Genomic DNA, 26,607 nt, shown 5'->3' on the forward strand with positions numbered 1-26,607 from the left:
ATATCAAAATTTAAAACAGTTACATCTTCTAAAACAAATCCTCTATCTAAAACGCGGTTTCTCAGTAATTTGAGGCAGAGCGCGAAATGAGACTTCTGATTAAAACAAACTGCACATTTTGAAAAGAACCAACTTAGTCCAGTTTAGAGTCATAGCAGAGTTTTCAAACTATATGCATTTCGTCGAAACTGAGAACGCATATTTTTTCTACAGAATACAAATATTCGCCTCTTTCCTTCTTTAGAGTAAGAACATTACTTTGAATTCTTGGACTACACTAAAATTTAGAAAACACTAAAAAATGAAATAAACACCATTTCTTTACTTTGATAATACTAGGTAAAGATATTCCAATTTTTTTTTCTTAATTTTTTTTCTTTCCAAAAATCATAGCTTTGAGATGACAAGAGCTCTTATGACAATGCAACGTGAAACATTTTCACTAGTCCACCTGATTTGTTTCTTCTTTTTCAGTAATGCATTAATTAATCTGCGTCTTTATAAAAATAGGCTTTAGACATTTTCCCAAATTCTCCGATTTGTGCTCCCCCGCCCCCAAATTTCGCTATTTGCGATTTTAATTTTCTGATACCAATTTCTGCCTAGATGTCGTCCACCTTCTTTGTCGCTGAACAAACATTCTAAAATTTTTCTTTTCTCTATTTTTCAATACTTTAATACAATTTAATACAATTTTCTAAGGATATTATTTTGTTCTTCAAACTATCAATGCATTCTTGTTTATCCTTAAACATTCAGGATGATCTACATTTTCATTTGTGAGTTTTATTTCAAAATCATTAAAACTTGATTTATTATTGTCATCATCAATTTCGATTTATTATTGTCATCATCAATTTCGATTTATTATTGTCATCATAATTTACTTTCGGCACAGCATTCCATTTCAACAGTTTCTTTTTGTGGCTATCCAAACAAGCGATTTTTCATATCATCTTCATAAACACTGCATAGAAAATGTTCGCTGCAGATTTTTCCGCTCTTCACATTAATAGAATCTTCTCTTTGACATTTGTGTATCCATTCTTTCGTCAAAAGCAAACTCTCATTTGGATCCTTTGGTCCCATGAAATAAAATATCTCATCCTTTCATACTTCTGTAAGTGCTACGGCACGTTACTGCAGCGCAAAAAGCCATATTACGTAAACGATACTTTACAGTATAGAATTTAAAATAAAAACTGACTAAAATTACATATATATAAATTATTTTAAATATATACATTATTAGAAAACAGATATATATTATTAAAATTAATTTGGGATATGTAACCTCTAGAAAATCGTCTCGCAGCTCAATGAAACTACTGTTTTAAACGCGGGAAATCAGGACAGGTGGCATCACAGTGACGTCAGATTATTGCCTGTTACGTCCCCCCATTAGGCTCGCTTCGGCGAGGAGTTGAACAAAGAAATGAGCTAGCCCTTCTATTTATCCCTGGTTTGCTCCAGCTCTACTGATTAAACCAACGACTTCATATAACATATTATTTCGTTGAATTAAACATGCAATACATGAAATTATCAGCGATGCTTAGCACAGAGCGAGGGGACTGAACACTTTCATGCTCAGCGTACAGCTTCACAAGTGTTTCCCCTCTCGTGTTGTTAACACCACATGACCATTGATCAAGGAAACGTCGATGCTTGTCAAAATTCATGATGTAATCTCCTCAAAATTGATTCTGGTTCTTTTTCAACACACAAAATTTACTAAATACAGTCCTTCAGTGTTTTGACTTTTTTTCACTGTGGAAGGCAGTTACTCTTTTGTTAAATTTAACATTTGGCACTAAATTTTACCTCTTTGCGGAACCCTCTTTTTGGCGATAAAAATAATTCTTTGATGATGTGGGGATAAAGGCAATAAATATAAGTGCCTCGTAATAAAACCCTTCCCTTGGTCCAGTGGAATAGGTCAATAATGCCCGAGCACATATCTGTGGATAATGATCTGTGTCCCTCAGCTGGGACGCTTTAGTTCCTTGTTTCAATAATTTGGCAACATTGTACTCCGTAATTAGACGGTAAATCGCGCGAATGTATAACATCATTTTTATTTTTTCTTGTTGTATTTTGTTTAACTAATAGTAAAATCTTATTTGATCAGGTATTACTTCTCAAAATGGTATTTTTTTAAAAGTGTCTGTAATTTTAATAAAGCGTGAAAATTTCCATTACAGTTATGAGCGTACATTCTCAACTTCCATATTTGTATATTTATTTTTTCTTTATGTGTTTTAAGAATTTTAATAGAATTTGTGCATGATATTAGTAGCGCTAGTCTTTTAATTATTTTCTTTTCTGAATGTTGTTTCTTTATTAACGAAGCTCCCGTTTTTAACATATTGTTAATTTCGCGCACTGGTTTTAGTAACATTTCCCACTTGCAGATTTTGTAAGTGGTGAATTAATAAATCAAGCACATTGCATTAAATACTTTAGAAAACCAAACTATAATGTAATAGTACCAGTTACTTAAACATCTTATTGAATAACTTAAGAAATGTCCTAATAGTGGCCCTAACACCGGTTGAGGCATAAATAGTAGCTTTCACTCATGCTACTAAAAATAATGCGAAATGTCAGTTTAAATGAAAAGAAAAAAAAAAAAATCCATCTGTACATGACATACACCAGGGCTATATTTGTTTTTGATTCTTTGAATTTCTTTTGTGTATTTCTTACTTTTGTGTGCCTGATACTGGATTTCTGTATCAAGATTTTTGTTAGTTCTGTGTAACTGAAACTATTAAATGACTTATACATAAATATAACTTTTATTAATTGTTAGCATATTTTTATTTACTATGAAGGTTGCATTTGAAATATTTAAGAATTGTAATTATGACCTATAGTTATGTTATCAGAATAACAATTTAACTCTTGAAAATCATTTTACTTTCAATATTAATAATAGAATTGAATCATTTTGTTTAGAACAGAGGAAATAAAGCAGTCTGCATGTGAAGTACATCTTTAAATCATAATTAATTATGTGAACTTAACATTTTATTGAAATTTTGCATTTTGACTACCAACTTTATTTTTTATTTGCTTCCCAGATGCCAGCTATTGTCAGTTATATACTAGGAACGCCACCCAACCGGGATAGTGGTTAGTGTTACTGACTGTCATACTGAAGGGCCTGGGTTCGAATCCCAGAGAAGGCAACGATGTTCGTAAATGTATAGTGTCTATGCAGCATGGGGCCACTCTGTATACACGGGGAGTCGAAAGGGTTAATCTTTGGATTATGGTAACTGCTTTTTTCTCATAAATTAGAAAAATTTCACGAAAATACATGACAATTTTCTGAATCTTTAAACCCGGTAAAAAGAACATATATAAAATTACCTGATCGCGAAAAAGTTTATACCCTTTCCAAATATGAACATTTCCACATATAAAATAAATAAAATATCCAAAAACTTTTACCTCTAAATCATTTATTATATTATACACGTCACCAACGAATTCATACCGCAAGCATTACAAATACTTAGTGTCAAATATTTAAATTATTTCCATGCATGTTTACTTCAACTTAAACGTATACCAAATTCCTACAAACATAAAATTCACAAAATAACTCTCATTTAATTAAAATATCACTGAACCATGTACACGTCGACTTATTTTTACTTAAAAAAACATCCCAGAATTGCACAAAAATGGCATTGCGCACACTTCACTATATCCATGTACACTGCTTTTTTCTCATAAATTAGAAAAATTTCACGAAAATACATGACAATTCTCTCAATCTTTAAACCCGGTAAAAAGAACATATATGAAATTACCTGATCGCGAAAAAGTACATACCCTTTCCAAATATGAACATTTCCCCGTATAAAATAAATAAAATATCCAAAAACTTTTACCTCTACATTATCTATTATATTACAAACCTCACTAACTAATTCATACCTTTACTTCATTACAAATGGTTACAAATACTTAGTGTCAAATATTTAAATTATTTCCATGCACGTTTACGCAAATTACTTTCCTTCCACCTTACATTTAGAACAATGCATAAAAATAATATCCTCAAATAATTAAAAATACTAACTTACCTATTCTTCTTCAGAATCTTGATTACGTGTCCGATAAACTTTTCTTATTTCTATTTCAGGATCTTTAATATCATACTTATAGTTCACACCAAGGTACCAAGTAAAATAAATAACTTAATAAAACATCTTTACTTCTATCTCGCACAACCTTAAAGAAACACTTATTACACCTTTCAATCCCACTAAATACCCATTTCGAATTCACTTTAGTTAGGGCCATGGGATCCAAAAATTAACGAACACTGTTTCACACAACACAGAATAAAGGCAAATACAAAATTTCCAGATTTTTTCCTGATTTCCCCCCTTTTCTGATTAAAGAACCGTAATTCGTCCATTAATATCACATGATCTCTCATTTCCCTCACACAAAATAATGCGTAATCGGAACTGAGTACTGCTCACATTATTACCAAAGTCCCAGGTCATCGCCTCCAAAATGTCGCCAAACTACCAGTTACCATAATGTAAAGATCAGCCGTTTTTTATATTATTTTGTTTTAAAATATAAAATAGCAATTAAACTCTTCCGGTTTCGAAATTGAATAAGTTGCAGAATTATTTTTTCGGCGGAAATCTTTTGGCTATTGCTTTTAGCACTGATTGAAAACCGTCTTCGCCATTAACAGGCGCCATATAAATTCGATAAGGTATGAGTCAAGATGATGACGGGCTGTTCCTCTCTGTTTTTTGTTGCACCATTTGGCTGAGCCCCACATGTGCTCTACATGTTGTGTGTGAACGCCCGTGTTGGTATCCACAAAGCTATATTTGTGATTAACAGTTCCATGCAGAAATCCAACATTTTCGAACTCACTTGTATTGAAACTCATTGTATTTACGAAAAACTACGTATAACACGTAGGGTTGCCGTAAGTAGGGTCGCCAAATTTGGCGATTTATGCGAATTTTGGCCTGGTTGCGTTAATACGTAAGTACCGATATTACTTCTTTCCTAACTTGGTCTAAATTCTTGACTCGCAAGTGAAAGTATCAACCCTCCTGACAGTATTACAATGAGACTTTTAGTGCTGAACAAGAATGCAGTTCACAATCCTTGAGCAAGCAGATAAAGTGGAACATGCATCTGCAATATTGGCAGCCATGGGAATGACAATTATAATACATTTGTGAGCTGCAGGCTTTCCTTTATCATCAGAGATTATATGCCGATCATAGAGTTGCACATATTATGTACTTCGCTGTACAGTATAGTGGCAAAAGGCAGTGCAAATGTTGTTCTAGCCAAATAGGTGCACATACCACAGGCACTTAATAACTGTACTGTTCTCATTCTGTCATAACTGTTGTGCATATTATTTTTTGTGAAATACTTGGAAATGTCTTTTTCACTCTGAAGGGGAGATTAACCAAAATAACAAGGCAAAGAATTGCACAAACTCGGTATCTATGTACTCATCGACCTATTTTCACTTTAAAAAAAATCCCAGAATTGCACAAAAATGGCATTGCGCACTCCCTTGACTTTATCTATGTACACATCAACCAATTTTCACTTAAATAAAAATCGGAGAATTTTTCACAAACTAGGCTTTGTGCACTCCCTTGCCCGTGTACAGATCGAACTACATTCACTTCAAAAGTCAAGGGAACAGCCAACAAAAAATATAGGTAAAATCCTAGTATACGGTGCAGCCTTGGCGCGACTTTGTAAATTATCGCCAACACCAAAAATGATCCAAAGAAAGTCTATATATATACTATGTGTGTATATACACTATATACATAGTATATACTATGTTTAACTATATATTTTCTTTGAATGACCCGTTAACTACTCACCGTATATGTCTCGTTTTTACTGCTCATCATAAAGTCGCCAAAAGTAGCCAAATCCCGTGTGCACCGGATACTAGAATTAAACCAAAATATATAATCTCAATAAACTACATTTTAAATTAAACAATAAAATAACATAAAAAAAGGAAATTCATCTTTGCTCTACACAAAGAAAATATTCACTTAGCTTATTTGCGAATTCACACATCTTCAGTCGAACAAAATTCCTTAACAGCATCCAAAAACTTCCTAAAATTATCTGAACTAGAATCTGTATACTGGCGTCGTCACATAAATTCACAAAATAAGTGTCAAAAATATCCTCCGTAGCGCCGTTCGACCATACGCATTTCCTTCCTACAAACAGGACACTTGATAATGGCTACTAAGTAAACCTTCATTTACGCACCAGTCAAGTAATGCTCTTTTCCCCTTTCTTTCCAAATCGTACAGAAACTTCAAATTAATCTCGCCACATTCAGCCATTTTATCGCCTAAACCACAAAACAAGCAATATACTTCCTAACCAACACACATCACAACCCCTTACGAATTTACCGCAATCATGCAGCCGATTACATCATAATAGGGTTTCCATAACATTTAACTACTCAGGCTACCATAAATGAAGCAACAACTTGGTGATAAATGAAACAACAACTTGACGATAATACAAGGGGTACCCTTAAGTCAACTCTAACCAAGAGCAAAGTAAGTATATTAATCGATGGATAATGTAATATAACAAAGAGAGAGGGGGGGAAAAAAACTAGATATTTTTAAACTTCTTATTGGTAAAAATTTCAATATGAAATAAGTATATTAAAAATTGTACATAATAGTGCTTACTCGGTACATTACTCGGTTTTGCAGTGCATACAGATTGCTAATTTTTATACTTTTACCTGTACAAGTTCCACAAACATATTTTTTGCAGTATTCAAAGCTTTGTTGCCTCTGCATGTATTTATTTGGCATTGTTTACGCTTACGGGAAGGATTGATAGAAGTACCAATTTTCTTTTCGTTAGATACAAAAAGTTTGTGAATTTTGGATCAAATGTACATCTTTCAAAGCTCCTCAGCTGTATTCAAGGTAAAATCACGACGGCTGATATTTTTATATTGTTTCCTTGTAAATTATCCATACCTTTATCACAGCCAAATCAAAAATGTAAAATAACTTGTACTGGCCAATATCTGGATGAGAATTTACTGAGTATTTTCTGGCCATTGGGTCCAAAACATCAACTCCATATTTGGTCGAACTGTAAAAATTCACAACTTCTGGTGTATTTTTTTCATCAGATGTGATTTCCAGTGTTGGGTGCATGGTACTCAGAAGCAGGACGTTCTTGCTTTTTTCTGTTTCATAAGACGTAGGTGTTATATTATCTATGAAAGCATTCAAAATATCATCCAAAACAAGGGAAAATGAATCTGTTTGTAGCCCTTGGGATCTTGATCTGAATTTTTAGTTTCCATTACTGTTTTGTGAACAGATTCTCCATTAGACGAATCGAATTCATTTGCTTCAGTAGTAGTTGTTGGATAAACTGGATGCCACCAGTCCTCGTTGGATAAACTGGATGTAGTTTCAATATGAAATTCTTCATCAGGTTCGATTTCTGAAGCAAAATTATCATCAGAAAGACTTTCAGAATCTCTTTCTTCATTAGATATTTTCTGCTAACGCTTCTACGTGACATGATAAAGAGGTCAGAACAACAAACTTATCCAAATGAAGTGAAGTACATTTGTATCTACTAAAAAGTAAACTTTATAACACAAGCGAGTGCACAAACATGGCGAGCAAAAGTTCCAAACAGGGTTTTTATTCCTCCTCCCCTCCCCACTCACTTTTGTGAAATATGTAATCTTCCTTACCAAAAATACACTTGTTTATCTATCAGCAAACCAGAAATGGCTAAAAAAGTGATAAAAATGTTGAAAAATCTGTAATTTTCTGGATACGGTCGAAATGATCAATAGCTGTAGTTCTAGGTATAAACAATAATATTGTCAAAAATAATTACCTAAAATGAACAAAAAAAAAAAAAAAATTGTCATGCAATATTCGTAAGTTTTTAGAACAGAGTTATAAACAAAGAATTAAAGAAGTTATGTCCAATTAAAATGGAGATACAGTCAAAATGACCGTTCCATAATTCTAGTGTTAATAACTGAATAAACAAAAGTAATTACAGCCAATATTCATTGCATAAGAAATGTATATTTTTAACTCCAAACCTTATATCAAACAGAGGTTTAATGACTTATCTGTGCTTTAATTTTTTAAACTTATATCTCAATATCAGTTTTTCTAATTTGAAGTTAACTGAATGCACATTTCTGAATTTTTTTGGTTGAATGATGTCACTACAGGTTTACAGTATATTTCTTGACTGAGAATATAGTATGCTCACAGTAGTACATTATATCAAAAACACTTTATGGAGCAAATATATTTTCTTGTATGAAAATCTGCTGGGATATTCATCCTGTATTTTTGTTTACATGTCATTAAATTTTGGTTTTTCATAAATTCATCTTGTGCAACTTTCTGTATTTTAGAAGTGGTAAATTAAAAAAATCAGGTGTTCAAAAAGAGGGTGTACCATTTATTGATTTCAGAATCATTTTTAATATAAGCTGAAAAAAAAAATAAAAGTCGCACATCTAGAAAAAGCTGTGGATCTTTATGAAACTGGTTGAAGACATGAGGGGAGACAATAAGGAAAATATAAGAATAATGGGAGAATCAATAACTTTATTTTTTGTAGCAACAGTGATCAGAGATGTTAACAGATTAATATGGTGTAGGAGTGCGTTGGATGTCAATGGATGTGGAAATATCACAGATGCATACAGATATCAAATGCTGTTCTGGTGGATATCTGATCAGGCTCAATGATCACCCAGATCAGATACTTTTTTTTTTTTTTTGCAATGGCTGGAGCCAGCAGTTGATTATATTCTAAATGTGTTTATTGGGAAATCAGAGTGTCTTATGGGAGGGTTGCCATGTTAAAGATATAAAATTTTGTGATGTGTACTGCACGTGCTGATTATCATGTTAAAAAATATTCCCCAACATGTTTACCATAATAAACCTGAGGTTGTCATCAATGCAATGCTGGCTACTCAGGGTTATATGCAGGATGACCAAATGTGACCATATCATATGCAAGTCTTGATGAATAACACAATGAAAAGAAAATTGGTTGTTTAAGATTTTTATTTAATTTTGATGAAGTCACTGTTTTTTAATTATTGCTGCAGGTGTAATATATGCTGTAATAGGAAATATTTCTTTTATGAAACCATATTTATTTATGTTTGTTATAAGGCTTTAAAAATATCTTTTTATTGCTGTAAAAAAAGTAGTTGATACTTCTTTAGTTATAGACATTTTTAAACTCTAAGGGTTAGCAGCATTGGCTTGGCCATCTCCATGCATAACTATGGTGGCTGTCTAGACTAAGCAAGAACCTGGATTCATTACTGAAAAATCGTATGATTCCAGTTTGCTCCATTCCACAAGCCGCAGGCAGGTCATAACAGCAGTCATTGTCCACTCTCCACCAGCCATTGTCCAGTAGTTCTTTGTGGAATCAAATGTCCCAGTGATGTGGATAGGTTCTATGGTTTGGTAAATTTTGTAGCTGTCAGTATGCTTGTGGCAGCAAGCACAGCTGCTTGTTTGATGCATCAAGTCTTCCATTTCACTGCTTACCGGAGGAGGGCATGCTCGAATTAATTACTCATGACACTATGACCACACTTTCCTGAAAGGTGATGATATTTCCTCTTTGGAATTTACTCGTTTGCATGTGACATTGTCACATACATCCTTGGGACATTCTTGGCTATGTCTAGTAACTCGAGTACAGAAACAGGTACAAATTTACACAGTGGGTGAGTGCTGCGCCTTTTGCATTTGTCAGCTTGCTGCGTTCTGGTGTGTCATATATGCTTTCTGTTTTCACTGGCTGAGCCTATTCAATACTTTACATAGCTTGGGTTTGGGTTAATTGCATATCAAGTGCCATTATGTTACTTGGGATGTTCATGGCGTGTGCATTTTTTTATTGCAGAGTGCATCTGAACAAAATAATAATAATGTTATTAAGAATAATTATAATGTATTTTGATGTAATGAATAGCGTCTACAAACTTTTTTTATTTGAAAAATACCGAAAACTTTTGGATGCAGTGTCATTCTTAAAAGTCTCAAATTTTCAACAAAGGAGATCCAAATAGCAAAGTGCTTCATATTTCTGCAATGCAGTGTGCTATTTGCTTTGAATTTTTTGTTTAAAAAATGAAAATTATCTGTCATATCAACTAAAAATATAATTTTGAAAACCCACCATATTATTGATATTGTTGCATTCTTCTTGTTTCTGTTAACAAATTTTTACCTCTGGCAAAAAGTTAGCAAACCTATTTACCCTTTGGGTACATTTGACAACTTAGACTTGTCATGCACTTGTTTTGCCTAAGTTATGGATAATGAATCTCAATTGTCTTTTAAACTAGGACAAAATTAAACATGTACATTCATCTTTATGGCAAAAGTGATTAGTATGAGTTATAAGAGCAAGTTTCTTCCACTACTTCAGTGAATACCTTGCAATCCTTGATGAAGCATCACCTAAATGATTGCAACAAAAAATGTCTTTTTATTATCAAAAACAAAGAGAAAAAACTGTACAAATGTGTTTCCATGTATGCAAAGGAAGTTTCATTAAGGAGTTTATGATTGTCTCAGGATTCTCTTACTGTGGTAAATTAAAAATAAGGGCAGTAGGGAAAAAAAAAAAAAAAAAGTTAAAAGTCAACTCATTTACTATCAGCAGGAAGTTTTATGTCGGATATTTAACGAAGATATTTCATTTTTTTATCCCAGTGATTTTCAAATAATGGTACTTCATCAAAACAAAGCAATAAGTCATACTTCGTAAAGTATTGCTGCATTCCTTGAAATGATGATGGAGAGCAATACAGGTGTTGCATATATATGTTTTCATCGTTTTCCTGTGAAGTCACCTGATGTTTCACTTATAGATTATTGTGCCTTTGGTTGCTCGAAAAAAGCTTTTTCTAAGTGCAAACTGACAATGATTAATGGATTCTGGAAACTAGTGGAAGTGGCATGGAAATCAGTGCTCCTGGAAATTTTATGAAAAGTCCTTATCATGGAAATCTGTTGCAGACTTAGTGCATAAAAAAGGTTATCAGATCGAACATTTTAAAACATTACATTCATTACATTTTAAACATTAATTAAATGGCCCTGAAATTATTCTAAAAATGTTTAAACTTAAACCCTCTTTGTAGTTTACTGGGCTTGTGTAAGATAGTATTTAAATTTTTGAAACCTTTTGGTTCACAAGACTTCACCTTCATTATAGCCTGCCTCTTGGTTATCTATTAATCTCAGCTTGATGAGATTTCCAATTGGTTGAAAACCCCTGACTCATATATATATATATATTGGCAACTAGCATCGTCTATCATTCTTTATTCATATTTGAGGAAGAACAGGATTGTAAATGTCACTGAAATATTCAAAATTATTGGTACTATAGTAAATAATTTTTTTCAAATATTTACTGTAAAAATTTTTTAACATAAAATTTGAAAACCCATTTATGATAAATGGTTTTAATGTGATAAATTCCAGTGTTTTATATCAAGAGAATTGCAATATTTAATTTTTTTTTCAGGCTATTATGTTTCATCACTGGATTCATAGAGCTAGTAGTTGTGCTTGGATTGGACTTGTCTATATAACTTCCAGTAAAGTGTATGCAAGTGATGTTTTTGAGAAACCAACATCAAAATGGAATTATGATTGGGACAAGTAATTATTTCTTATATTTCATATTTGAAATTTTATTTATGAGATAGCTTTTGTTAAATCCATTAAATGTTGAATATCAAGCTCATTTTGTTCTGAAGTAATTTTAGCAAATGCAGTGAACTTACAGTTAAGGAGGTTTTTAATTAATTAGAGTGTCTTAGACCTTGTCTAAGGTTTGTTTATTGCATAATGATGGAAAAATTCTAACAGGGACCATTAAAAAGAAAGGAAAAATTTCTGCAGGAAATAAAAAATGGAGAAGGAAATGTGAAATAGCAGATGATATCACAGTATTTAGAGTTTTTATCCACAACACTATGTACTGTGTAATTTAATTATATATAATCTGAAATATAATAAATGTTATTAAATCATCCATGAAAAATAAGTTGCTAAATCATAAAAAGTAGTTAAATTACAACGCTTAATTTTTTTTTGTTTACCTTTGATACTTATTGAAGTAATAGTAATTTGTAATGTAAACAAAAACATTATTTGTGTGTTGAAATGTGTTCTTGTGTTAAATGCTGATATAATCTGTGTTACCAATTGAATTTATACCTTAAATCAAATTTCTTAGGAATATTTTCTTCTGTAATTTTGAGTTATCCAAATTAATTGGAAGTCTGTTGCATTTTAATAGCTCTTGTACAGTATTTTAATGAATTTTTAACCACTTCACGACGGATGTATCATATATGCATCAGTACTTAATCCTCTTATGCGATGGCATGCCAGTTAGTGCAAGTCATCTTGGAGATAGTGTGTTGTTACGGTAGTGTGATCTTGCAAGACAGGGTATTTTGCATCACTAAGCCTTACTTTAAAAAAATTCATTAAAAGTATTTCTTTTTTATTAATTGTTTTGATTTTTACTGTAATGGTATCTAACAGTAATATAATCATAAATACAGAATATCAAGAGATTCTGAAGAAACTTAAATTCAAATCTAAATGCAAAATAAAATATTCATCTAATCTCAATGAAACATTATAAAAAGCTTACATCTATATCTGAATATATGTAAAAAGTAATAAAATATATGATTAAATACTATAGCATATATGATTCAGAGGAGACAGTGTGTGATAATCTAGTTGCTATCATTTCACGAAACACATTTTGAGGTCAAATTTGTTAATTATTCCTAGCAGAGTAATTAATCCTAGGAATCCCCTCATTTTAGTCACATGCACAGGGGTATGTTGATTTTGGATGAAGATGGATTTTTCATTCATTCGTTCACAGAAATATTTAGTTTCTTCAACTATTATGTTCATCAGATTATAGAAAAAAATGGTGAAAAAATTCAGTTTCATTCACATAACATTAAAGTAAGTTTACTTCTACGATTCCCGTAAATTTATAAGCCTTCAATTACTTAACAGGTCAATTCCTGATGGTGCTGCCTCTGTTCTGCTGGATTATGAGATAAAAGCAAAACAAACTTCCAGTTCGCTCTCTGACAAAATTTCACTATCAAAATCACTATTCTCACTTAAATTTAGAGTCTTCGTTGTCAAAATAGTAACTAATGGCTATTTTGAAGAAATAGGTCAAATGGACAAACATGGGCTTTACTATTCGAATATTCTCTTCTTCCATTAAAAACTTCTCTTCGATATTGTACTATTAGTTTAACTCTCTTAACCAGTGCAAAAAACTTTCATCTGCTATCTAAAGTAGATGCAAATTGAACTCAAACTCATGTTCCTAAAACCACAACTCCACTCCCATTCTTCTCATAGAGGGGAAAAAAATGAAGCAAATCGGAAACTGTTCAATGTATATATGACATGAAGCCTCAACTGCCCATCAGCTGGGTTTTGTTTACTTTATATAATCTGCTCTTAACATCTAACCGAACCACCAGAATCGGAAAGTACTTCATGGACATAAGGGGAACAACGTATATGTTTAAATAAGCTAACTGTAGTAAAATTCTAAAAGCATGTGTATATTTGAAGGTGCATGTATGACATACCCATTTGGAAGATCAGTACGACGATGCACCAGTGCATCACCAGGCTGCTATAGACATTTAGAACTAATGCATATATGACGCACCTGTCTGCAGAGGGTTTTCAGTTCAGCAACATGCCGTCATGAAGGGATTAATATGGTAACCTTTTTAATAGTAGAAGTTTTTTTTACAGTTTAAGTTCTTCTATCAAATTGATATTATTTACAATATATCTGTGCTTTTGCATGTTCTATTTTGGTACCTTTATTAGTGGTATCTGGCTAAATATACACAAGTGCACTACTATAATGTCATGCAGATTAAAAGGAAGAGTAGAAAAACTTTTGATGTGAAAAATTAATATATCTCTTTTAAAAGAAAAGCTTTTAAGCACTCACATGCAAAATTGAACAGCAAGCACAGAATTGTAAATGTCATTTAACTTGCAAGAACATTTCCGTTTTCAGATGCTTTCAATGCCACATGAACTGTATAAAATAAACCTTTAAATGATGGTGAGCATTGACTTTCTGATTTTTATTGCACTATTTCACAAATGCTGAACTGTTTGAGTATGATAGCCATTTTTTTCGGTCCCAAAAATTATGTGCATGATTTACTGTGAAATGCTGATATCCAGAAGTCTATATGCTGTCCAACAATTGCTAAAACTACTTCCTCCAATGGTGGGCTATTAATATCTAAGCAGAATGATATGCATTATCTAAAAAAATAAGCAACAAACAATAAAATTAGCATAACTTGAGAAGAAGAAAGGTTACAGCAAAGAAACTTGCATATGTATATTGCAGTGAAATACGAAAGCAGTTCTGCAGTAAAATATTTCCATAACCATACATAGTGCTGTGTGATGCGATGGATATAAAAACAGGTTTATTTCAGCAGTTGCTAATTTTTCATTGTTACCTTTGTTCAGTCCTTTCCTTGAAATTTATGAAAATTAGTCGTTGGCGGCTTTTGAGTGAAAACATACGCTGGTATGCAGTTAGGCGGATCCATTCTGGGGTATAACCAGTAGAGACTGCCCTAGCCTTAAATGTCAAGCGTTCGTTCACCAGCTTGTGGAATATCAAAATGAACATACTGTATTACAAAAACCTGGTAGTGGAAGTCCTAGAGTTATAAACATGCGTGAAGACCGTGTTTGCAACCTCGCCATTGTCAGATGAGTTCAGTCCGTCAACTTGCTGAAATAGTGATATTCCGATAAACTGTTTGCATACGGCTACATAAAAGTCATCTGTATTCCAGACGACCATCAGTTCGTATGCAGTTGACATCGTCTCACAGAAGAGCTTGTCACACAGCTACAGTCGTGCTGGTGTGATGGCTTGGGCAGGGATATCGGTCGGCAGCCAAATTGATCTCCACATCTTTCCTTCCTGGTCAGTGATCAGGATGCAATTCTGGATCCATATGTTCACCCACATCTGGTAGCCATTGGTCCTGATGCCATGTTTATGGATGATAATACATGAGTACATAGAGCTCGCATTGTCAACTGATACGTCGAATTTGAAACACTGCTTTGAATGGAATGGCTGGTGCATTTGCCGACTTGAACCCCATAGAGCATGCCTGGGACATGCTCGGGAGATGTCTTTCTGCTCTCTGCAATCCTCCACAGAACCTTAATGACTTGACAACATGTCTAAAAATCTGCATTAAACCATGGTGGCCTGCTCATTAACACAAAGTGTCCGGTGGTTCATTTACTATTTATTATATCGTTTATACAATATTTACATTTGTCCTATTATTAAGTGGGCCAGCCTTCACAGAAATTATACTGCCTAATCAACTGATATGCGGTTATACCTTACATGCGTTCTGCTGCCAAGCAGCGGCCTTTACATTCTCTCTTTTCAACAATGGGCACAGATCTCGCAAAGTGCTGTTGATGACCTCCTTGCAGCTAAATTGTCGCTGTTGAGCCTGTATTTCCAGTACAGGTGGTCATATGCCTTTTGTTTGCAACTGAATATTTTGTAGCACAAGTGAGGGACATTAATTTTTATACTGCTTATTTGATAAACCCGTTTTGTTTATTTCTGTTATTTTGCGTAGCATTTTCTCTTCTGTTCAACAACCTGTGAAAATTTCAATGCTTTTCAACATATTGACATTTCATGACCATTTTTCTGTTTGTTAATTATTTTTTGAGACATAGTTTAGCAAGAAAACATTCACTTGCTTCACAATGTAATTCTTCAAAACTTATTGTAGTGGATGAACATGACTAGTATTGGTTTTTCTTTTGATGAATAAGCTGTTTTCTGTTTCAGCTTTGGTATTCTCTGATTATATTTCCAACCCTCCCGCAAAGTTGCCAATTATTGCTGATTAATTTTTCACATTCTCTGATTATATGCCCAACCCTCCCGCAAAGTTGCCGATTATTGCTGATTAATTTTTTACCAGCCTCAGATGTCAAAAACTGTAGCCATTTTAAAAAATAGTGAGGCACTTAAAATTACATAAATCAGCAGCAAATTAACTAAATTAAAAATACAAGTAACATCCATAAGAAGACTTTTTTTTTTTTTTTTTTTTTCTGCCATTCAACTCTTATGTGCACATTGATGTTTTTAAGATTAGAGAATTGCACAAATTCAGAAAAAGCTGTTATTACAGTCACCTAAAGAACTAGCTGGAATACATTTTAACGAGTATTTTCTAGCTGCAAAATTTCTATAATAATGTTACTTTGGAAATAAATAAAAAGTTGTTAAATGCAACATTTTATACATATTTTATTACTTTAAAAATAATAATGAAAATAAATTCTGACAATATTAATGTTTTTGCAGCCAGTGAATACTGTTCGGCTGTTTTTAATTTGTTAAATTTTTGTGATTTTATATAATTTCAGTGTTTCGTTGTGAATGTGTCTTTTAGGTATGCAACACGTTCTTTTTCATTAGCAGGTAAACTCCACTGATATTTTGGTTCATTAACCAGCGAAGCGCTATCGCGCTTCACTTGTCATATGCCAAAAATATGGCGCAGCGTGATAGCGCTTCTCTTGTTTTGTATCGAGAATGCAAAGACGCTGCTGTTAGTTAGTATACTTTACGCAGTTATTAAGAGCAGTTAGAGTGATATCAGTAGCAGTTGTTTTATAGGAATTGGAAATGGTTTTCATTTTTTTACCAAGTGTTATAATTACGAAATAACCCATGTCAAGTTCTGATTCATTTGAAAGTGACTATGTTATGAGAAGTGATAATGAAGAGTATAGTAATGACCTTGAAAGTGATAGTGGAAGTGACATCATCATTTGTTCTAAGAGATTACGAGTTATTAGTGATAGCACTGATGATGATGAAGTAACTGCAAGTATCTCCGATGCCGATATTATTGACTAGTTTTTACCCGTGGATACAATTTTTTCGAACGAATCGAATATTTTTTCTGAAGTACCTGGACCAAAGCATGCCCCTCCTCCTAATGTGAAACCAACTGAATATTTCAATAATTTTTTTTCAATTTTCAATAATGTTTTTTCAAGTATACTAACCAACAGCAGTGTCTTCGCATTTTCGATACAAAACAAGAGAAGCGTTTTCGCATTGCGCGTATTTTTGGCATACAAGTGAAACGCGCGCCGGACTCAAACGGTTAAAAGAAAAAAAATTGCACATGCTTATCACAACAAACGCCACCCACAAAGATGACCATCAAATTTCATGAGCCAAATTCTGCACCTAGTGTGATGCATGTGCAGCCATTTGTGAGTTGCCAGATAAACACATTTTCATATAAAACTCTTTGGTGACATAGCATGTTGCCTGGTGATTATTCTTCTCAGGATTGGGTCAATAATCAGAGTACTGTTTCTGGCTTTATTGAATAAGTTTTTGTCTATTTTAATGATTTTAAATTTAAGATGAGCTATGAAAGCATCACATACCTCTTAGACATATTCGTTCCAGTTCACAATCATACTATGGCTTATTTGAAAACTGCATTTCACAGGACTTGTGATGGTAACTCTGGCCAGCAGATGCATAGAAATCGAACAGCATTATGTATAAGAATACATAAACCTGCAAGTTGTGTTTAGGTTTAGAATCCATTTGTTCTCAAACATGATTGTAGATGACAGCATTGTTTTATGGTAGACCAATATTTTAGTTCTACTGGTTATAATTAGAACAAAGCCATTTCATGAATAATTCCTCTGTCTTGAAGCAATATGATGGTAGCTTCATCATCATTTACAGGGTTCGTAGTGGTCCTTACAAGTGCTTGTAAGTCCTTATATTTGAAAATAAAATATAAAGGCCCTTATAGGTGCTTACTTTTTCTTTAAAGCCCTTATTTTTTTGTTTTTAGTGCTTATTTTTTGCTTTTAGTGCTTTTTTTTTTAATCCTTTGTTTTTTATGAACGCGCATTTTTTCCCCGTACCAAAGCCGAAACTAAATAAACAACTTTTCTTCCTTATATGCAACGTCAGATGGTGAATCATACTCCCGAAAATTGCTTTCCCCCTTCCTCTGCATTAAGCGCGAGAGTACAGACAGGTGCACGTCGTTCTATTGGCCAAAGAATTGCAAAAACGTAGAAAATTCCGGTATTCTTTTCCTCCCACCCAAATACTACACACGTTTGAATTTCTATCAAGATTTTAATAATTTGCATTCTCGTTCCGCGTGGTCAGTTCATATTCATGTTTATTATGATCGTTATGCTTATATTATGAGCATATATGTATGAATATTTATAATAATATAGTTGCAGTAACTGCTGAAGTATAGATAAACTTCCAAAAATGGGTGTGTTTTTAGACAGATTAGCTTTCTAAGGAATAATATTCGGAATGGCTTAAATAAAAGGAAAGTAATTAAATAGTCAAAATAATTTCATTTACTTTGCCAATACATTATACGGTACGGAGGTTGGGAGTTTCTCCGCAAAATCTCTAATATTGAAGCAGCGGACTTTTTTTTGTCACTGTCCAATCTAGATTGAATAGGATTAAAAGTTTTTGCGGTCTATCCAAACCAAGCGAAGATTAATTCTATTTCGGAAATTTAATATAGTCTGTTGAAAATTAGAATCAGAAACACCCCAGATTAGTAAGATTATTTACTGTGCTTTCTAAGCAGAATATTTCTTTTCCTTTATTTAGTTCTTTTTTCTCCGAATACCGGCAGGTGTTGATTCCGATTCCGTAATATCACATACTATGGAAGAATTATGCCACATGTATTGCGCAATAACGTTTGCGGTATTTTGCATTGATAATTAATTTTGATGTTCAGTCTGAGATTTGTTTATGAACACTTAAAAGAGTTTTACTGTGCTTTCTAAGCAGAATATTTCTCAGTTCCGTTGGTTTTTATATGATGCACATATCGAAATGTCAAAATCATTTATTTAGCCTAAATTTAAATCTAAAGAACGGCTACAATCTTCCCCACTCCTCTTTTTCCAGTTACTGTCCGGAATATTCGGAAATTTCCGAGTATGCGGGTTAGTTAAGCTTTTACTGTTAAAGGATGACTGAATGAAGCAATTTCCCATCTTCTGATTTCAGAAATGTGCCTCTTTTTCACTTAAATTACTTTGCTTCGGATATATGTTAAGGAAAAACTGTTATGCAATGAAAATTTAGAAAATGTTCAGAATTTTGATTTAAGTTAAATTATTTAAATATTAATATGAGTGGAAAAATAAATTGTATTTATTATTAGGTGCCAAACGAATACAATTAATATGACTTATTATTATTTATTTTCTATATTTTCAACTGAAATATCATCATTAAATTTTGTAATATAGTTTAGTTCTGCATAGTTTTCTTTTCTCTCATTGTAAACTAATTCTGTAAATTGAACTGTCATTTAAAATTTAAAAAAAAAAGTTTTAATTGTTTTCCATTGTTGAGGTAATGCTCATTCTCTAAATAAATATTGCAATGCTCATATTTTAAATTACAAGTCTAATTTTTCTTTTAAGGTTATGCAGTTGTGTATAATTTAATTAGACAGGTGCTTATTTTTTCCTTAAAATGTGCTTGAAAAGTGCTTATAGGTGCTTATTTTTTTAACTAAAATGTGGCTATGAACCCTGATTTAGCATTTATTAAATTGTAAATTCCTTACCTGTTTATGTGTAAGAAATGGGCCCAACAGAAAGGAAAAAAGAAATCAGGAAATAATTAATCATACTCTTTTGCATGGTTCGTTTTGTAAAACAGAATATTTATACACTTGTGAATATTTAGTCATGCACTAGCAAAAAAGTAGTTATTTTTGCAATGTGTGAATTTCCATGTTTTGCTATTGTATTTAAATAATCTTTTGTTGTGTAAAATTTAGTCCTGAACAAGACGAAAAACCTTCTCCATCGATGTTTAATAAAAACATTATTATGATAAGATCTGCTCAATCTCATGATACATCCACTGTAAAAGGACCAAGGGCTTTAACTGCTTTAGGTGAGTACCATTAACTTTTCGTCTAGATAATAGCTATGACGTAGCTAATTCTTGTTGATATTCTATTCCTAACAGTGTGCAGGAAAACTATTTAATTGTATAATAATTCTGCATTTGTCATGCTTATTGTAACTAGTTCAGATACAGTGTTAAGTGAAAACATACTAATAAAGTATACCATTATAGAACAGTTGAATGTGTATTTCAAATAATGGCTTTGGGAGATTTTATGAAGCGGCAATTTTTTATTGAAATTTTTTAAAAAGAAATGGATATCAAACAGCCTGCATTATGGTTTTATTTATTCATGTAACTTACATTCAGCTCAAACTTGTATCAATACTTCACATGTCTATGCTATTAAATTTTGAGTCTGTGATCAAAATTAGGATTAAAATTTCTCAGCGAGTTTTTTCCGAACTTCATTTAAATAATCATATATTGATGAAGTTTCTTTTCTTTTTTTTTTTTTTTTTTTTTGTATTCATTATTGCTTTCGTGTATAATGTATAAAATATTTAAAGTAAGTTTGAAACTTAATGGTGATAGTATAACTTCTGAAATTCTCCATCAACATCCCAATTTTGATTTAAAGCTATTTGGCAGATAGACTCCAACTGTCTTGTATCCCTGTTTTCCTAGCAAGTAGTATACATATTTTCTGTAAAGCACCAAAACAAATAACTAAAAAAGAGATTCATGTGTTGTATTCATTTTAAGAAAGATGGGCAGATAAAATAGTACAGTCAAAAATCTTTAATCCGGACTCATCGGGACTTCGGCGATTCCGGATTATAGATCATCAGTTTAAATCTGGTAAGATAGCATACAGAAATTATAAAATTAAAAATATGAAGCCATAATTTATGAAATAAAGAGCAATTATGATCTAAAGGGTATCAAAATTTACAAAAAAAGCTTAATATTTATTTGTTTATTAAACATTTCTTTCAACGCGCGCATGCGTAAAGCATACATTAAGAATAGTCGAGATTAGAAAATTGTAACCAGAAAACTATTTGATGTGTATTCGTGATATTTATAATGACGAGAAAATTGATTTAAATTATATCAGAGTACATCGAGATGAAATACTACATTTAGTAAGGAATTATAAGCCGAATAAAATAAAAACATCTGCCCTGAAGATAAGGATAGTGCTGACAGATAAACTTCCAATTCATTGCGCCCCCCGCCCCCGCCGCGGAGTAGCGTGAAATTGATAAAAAGATTTTGGAATGGAAACAAAACCTTTATCAATTTTTTTGCAGCAATTCCACTTTTTGTTTAATGGACTTCGAAACATACTTTCGCTTTGTAGATCCTTTACGTATTAGTAAATATATATCGGAAATTCTATTTGTCATAATCGAAAGTTCAAGCTTACTTTTACAAAATTGCTCTAACAGTCTGCAAAAAATAATAAGCCGGATCCAATTCGAAGATTAAGGAACAATGCAATCTGCAACATTAAGTGAAATAGATAATTAGATAATTTTAGCTTAGCTTATACTGTCTGTTATACATTAAACGCGCATGCGTAAACGTATTATACGCATGCGCACACACATATTCGCAGCCGTAAAGGTCTTGCGCGCATGCGTCAACACTCCGCATGCGCAGAAAGTTTGTAGCTTTGAGGTCCGGATTATGGGTGTCCGAATTAACGACTTTTGACTGTACTACAAACAAGGAAAAAATTTTCAAATACGAAATAAAAAAAATTAACCAAGAATTAGCTGTAGGTAATTAAATTCCAGTTTAAAAACTCTACTATGTGCGAAATAATTCAAAACAAGGATTGACACACAGTCCTACATTGCATATTTCGCACTCAAAATACGTTTGTTATGTTACATAAGGCGTTACATTCGAACAATGGCTAGCTCAGAATGGATTCATAAGTCATCTACCCAATGAAAACAGCTATCTTATGATAAATAGAGTACTTCAAATCTTTTTAAATTGATGAAAAAGGTTTATTTACACATTTCTACAAGTTAAATGTTCAGGAATTATCTATCTAGGTACATGGTGCAAACAACATCCTTAGTTTTCTAAACCGAGACTATTCATTTTTCTCTGGCGTCCCCTGACATCAGTCTCTATCTTGCCTTTGATTCGTTGGCGTAGAGATGCCATTCCAAACATTCTCCCCCCTTTTGAGTTGCTGGATAGCTACTCAAAACATTCAAGTCTATCAAGTTCAATCTCTTAACAGTTCTACCAGATCGTGTCTGTGTAGTCTTAGAACTGTCACATATATCGGAAACATCAGTGGGGTCCAGAGATCGGGGTGGATTTGAAAAGAAAGGGAAAAAACAAAAGCAAACAGAAAAAGTGAAAAAGAAAAAAAAAACAATGTCCAGGTGGCGAATGTTAACTTTGTGCACCACCAGTTCATCTGATCAGCAGAGGTTGACAGGTGCCTTCATGGCGTATTTTTCATACTTCATAATAATCAGAGGGATGAACTTTCATTGTCTCATAAGGACCGAAGAATTTGGGACGGAGTCTAAGTCCAAGTTTCTGTCCAAGTTGGATTGGCATTTGGATTCCAAGTTTGTATTTGCAGGTTCTTTTCTGACATTTCTTTGGGTATGAAGCGGCTAAAGAATATGAAACAGTAATTTTTCTTCCAGGCATTTCAGCATTCTTTGTTGTCTCAAAAGCTTCAACATCATCTTTTTCCTGTATGCAACTGATGGTAGCATTTGGATGTAAATTAAATACGTTTATCTGAGTTATCTGAGGTGCTTTAGGAAAAAGTTCTGCAATTTCAGAAATCATAGTATCAGCTGGAATGTCAGAGATAAGCATTTTCCTTGAATTCTGTTTCTGTTCTTTGGGATTTTCTGCACTTTTAGCACGTTTTTTCTTGTTTGCTTGATCAGCATATCCTTGTTCAAATTGATTCAGTTGATTTTGCAAAGTTTCTTCATTCTTCACTGTTGGCATTGATGATAAAGGCAAAGCATATTTTGCTTCCCTTAAATAAAGCTAAGACTAATCTAAATAAAATTCATGCTTTATTCTTTAAATTAAAATAAAAGAGCTAACATTGTAGCCTTTACATTTAAAATCATTTGATTGAAAGATAACTAGCATTATGCTAACTCATAATAACACAAGAGAACAAGACATTCGCCGATACCGGCGTACATATATATCATACTCGGCCAATCAGCGGCAACCACGTGAGCTTACCTCCGATCAAAATTTGCATTTGGAAAACTAAAGCCAACAAACGGCCCTCTTTTCCCCATGCAAATACAAAAAGAAAACTTACACAGAAGTTCATTGTTCAATTCTATTATACGAAAACACTTATTGTCTTTAAACACTGAAAACATCTAAACAAAACTTTCTTAAATTAATAGCAGTCGCTGCTTTTGTAAATAAGTCAGCAGTATTTAATTTACTGGTGATAAATTCAAGGTCAAACACTCCATCATTTACTAGTCTTCTAACAAAGTGATATTTTACGTCTATGTGCTTAGTTCGGCGATATTCTATTGGCGATCTAGAAAAATCAATAGCACACTTGTTATCACAAAATAGTTTACACTCTCTTAAATTAAACTTTAAAATTTCATCTTGTAAGACATTTTTCGTCCACATTAATTCCTTCGCTACTTCAGATAAGGCGATATACTCAGCTTCCATGGTTGATAAACTTACACATTTTTTTAACAGTTTTCCAGATTACCGGTACTTCATCTAAATATAATATAAATCCTCCCATGGACACGCGGTCATCTCTATTACTTGCATAATCAGCATCTGAATAACAATATAAATTTAGATGTTTAATCTTCGATAAGTTTAACTTATATAATTTAGTACTATTGAGATAACCAAGCAATTTCAACAATGCTTCCCAATGCCCAATTCCAGGATTCTCTTGAAATTGTGATAAGATATTCACTGCATATGTAATATCAGGCCTACAAAAACTAAACATCCTAACAGATTTCTAAAGGGTAATTTGTAAAGGGTTTTATTTTCGCAATTTCTGCACTTGTAGATGGACAATCTAATTTTGTAAGAATAGTGCCTTTAGCTATGGAAAGTGAAGTTATTGGTATCTGGAAATGTTTAAATTTTTCAAAAATTTCTTTGATATATTTTTGCTGATGTATAAAAACCCCATTCTCATTCTTTAAGAATTCAATTCCAAGTAACGTTTTAGTTTTGCCTAATACTTTAAGATAAAAAAACTTACTCAGCTCTGAAATTACTTTATGTATACTATATTGATCTTTACTAAAAATCACAAGACATCATCTACATATAACAAGAGAATTACATTTGAACTCTTATAAACACAATTACACCATTGTATTTTCTTAAAAATGTAGATTTTCTAAAGTACTTTCAAATTCACAAAACCATTCACGGCCGCTTTGATGTAGACCGTAAATGGCCTTGTGTAATAAACACACTTTATTTTCCTCTTCGATAAATCCTTCTGGTTGGGTCATATATATTTTCTCATTTAGGTTTGCATATAAATATGCCTTCTTTACATCTAACTGACAATTAGTCCATCCATATAAACATACCAGGATAGTGAAAAATATTCTTCTGATTGAAAAATTTACTACAGGACTGTAAGCGTCATCAAAATCTTCACCTCTTTTCTGCCTGAATCCCTGTGCTACTAAACGTTCTTTGTATCTAACCACTTGATTCTTTTCATTTCTTTTTAGCGTATAGACCCATTTGTTTCCTATCATAGTTTTATTTTCTGGCTTTTCGACTAATTCCCTAGTTTTATTTTCTGGCTTTTCGACTAATTCCCAAACCTTTCTTTTATTCATTGTGTCAGTTTCTTCTTTCATTGCCTTATCCCATTCTTCAGCATTTACTGATTTTCGAGCTTCTTTAAAATTTTGTGGGATAACAATTTCCACGGAATTTGCCTCTTCAGACACGGAGCTAGTCTCCTGTTCTACAAAATTAACTTTCCCCGAGTATTCGTTTTTTCCACTAAAATCAAACTTATCTTTTTCAAATTTAATGTTTCTTGCCTCACAATACTTTTCAATATCATTATAGGATCTAAAACGGGTGTATGTTCCCTCTACATAATAATATATGTCTGTATGTGTTCTATCTGGCCTTTTAACTGCTTTTCTTTGCCAGTTGACGTCTGATACTTCTTTCGGAGTAGATTTGTCATCTGACAACTTTATTTCTTCTCTAGAAATTTCCTGTCCTTCATCTGATTCTGCTAATAGCTCAGATTCTTCTAGTCTTTCAAATTTAGGTTTTGATTTCTGTTCCAGGATACCATTTGCTGCATACAGTTTTTCATCGAACTTCACATTACAGGTTTCTATTAATCTGCGTTCTTCTGGCAGCCATATCCTATAACCCCTAGTTTCCTTCGCATGTCCTACCATGATTCCTTCTTTGCACCTCATTTGTAATTTATTTCTAATCTGTTTTGTCACGCCAACATAGGCTTTACAACCAAATATTTTAAAATAAACAACACTGGGTTTTCTATTTAGGAACATTTCATAAGGGGTTTGGTTGCTTTTATGCATACTCTGTTCCACGTATGTACGAAACAGCCAAGAGCTTCTGCCCACCATTCTTTTCCCATCATTAAGCATAGCTTTAACTGCGTCTAATGCCGTTCGGTTAAAACGTTCACACACATCGTTCTCTTCTGAGTTTTACGCGTTTGTGCATTCAACACTAATTCCATTTTCTGTTAAGTACCCTTCAAATTGCCTGTTACAGAATTCCCCACCGTTATTGGTGCATATACTTATTAAATTTCTATTCGTCAGTCTTTCCATTTCCCTATGATAATTCTTAAAGTTGTAGAATGATTCATTTTTATTTTTCATACAATAAATACACTGTTACTAATCTACTATAGTCATCTACAATAGCAAGGAAATATTTACTCCCACCCTTAGATGGAACTGCTAGTGGGCTACAAACGTCTAAATAAACCAACTGCAATGGTTTATCCGATCTCTTCGGAACAGTTTTAAAAGTTATTCTACTAGATTTAGCAATAATACACAATTCACACCTCTTCATTGGTTTTCCAATTTCTGGTAACCCTTTCACGCTTTGATTCTCACTAGTTTTCTTAATATAATCAAAATTTACGTGGCTAAATCTCCGATGCCATAGCATTGCATCGTCTACTTTATTTAACCTTCCAATTTCTGTACCGTAACCAACCTCTTTTTTTTATCTCTTGCATATCTAAATGGTTTTACGTGATAAAGTCCGTCATATTGTTTAGCGTAGCATAATCTATCCCAATTATTAAAGTATATCCACACCTTCCCTTTTGAAATCACAAAATGAGCACCTGCCTTTTCTAACCTTGTTCCCGATACGAAATTTCTTCTTAGATTTGGATTATATAACACATTA

At 32.8% G+C, this 26,607-nt stretch overlaps 1 protein-coding gene across 8 annotated transcripts in view; it reads left to right on the forward strand.

Moving 5' to 3' along the window:
* The first annotated feature begins 1,483 nt into the window (after window positions 1-1,483).
* Window positions 1,484-26,607, forward strand: part of LOC118199941 (serine/threonine-protein phosphatase PGAM5, mitochondrial-like) — a 64,292-nt gene continuing 39,168 nt past the window's right edge. Inside the window, exons 1-4 of one of the 8 annotated variants that reach the window (XM_085807104.1) lie at window positions 1,808-2,131; window positions 3,087-3,280; window positions 11,632-11,768; window positions 20,081-20,199. In XM_085807104.1, the coding sequence (XP_085663230.1) occupies window positions 3,221-3,280; window positions 11,632-11,768; window positions 20,081-20,199 (316 nt within the window). In that variant the 5' untranslated portion in view covers window positions 1,808-2,131; window positions 3,087-3,220. Of the gene's footprint in view, window positions 1,686-1,807; window positions 2,150-3,086; window positions 3,281-6,157; window positions 6,612-11,631; window positions 11,769-20,080; window positions 20,200-26,607 lie in introns of those variants that run through there. The other 7 variants (XM_085807105.1, XM_085807106.1, XM_085807107.1 and 4 more) reach the window with 7 other exon arrangements.

The sequence above is a fragment of the Stegodyphus dumicola genome, chromosome X1 (genome assembly GCF_044657685.1).
Source record: "Stegodyphus dumicola isolate Sdum_Otavi_A_Nest chromosome X1, ASM4465768v1".
Taxonomy (NCBI): domain Eukaryota; kingdom Metazoa; phylum Arthropoda; class Arachnida; order Araneae; family Eresidae; genus Stegodyphus; species Stegodyphus dumicola.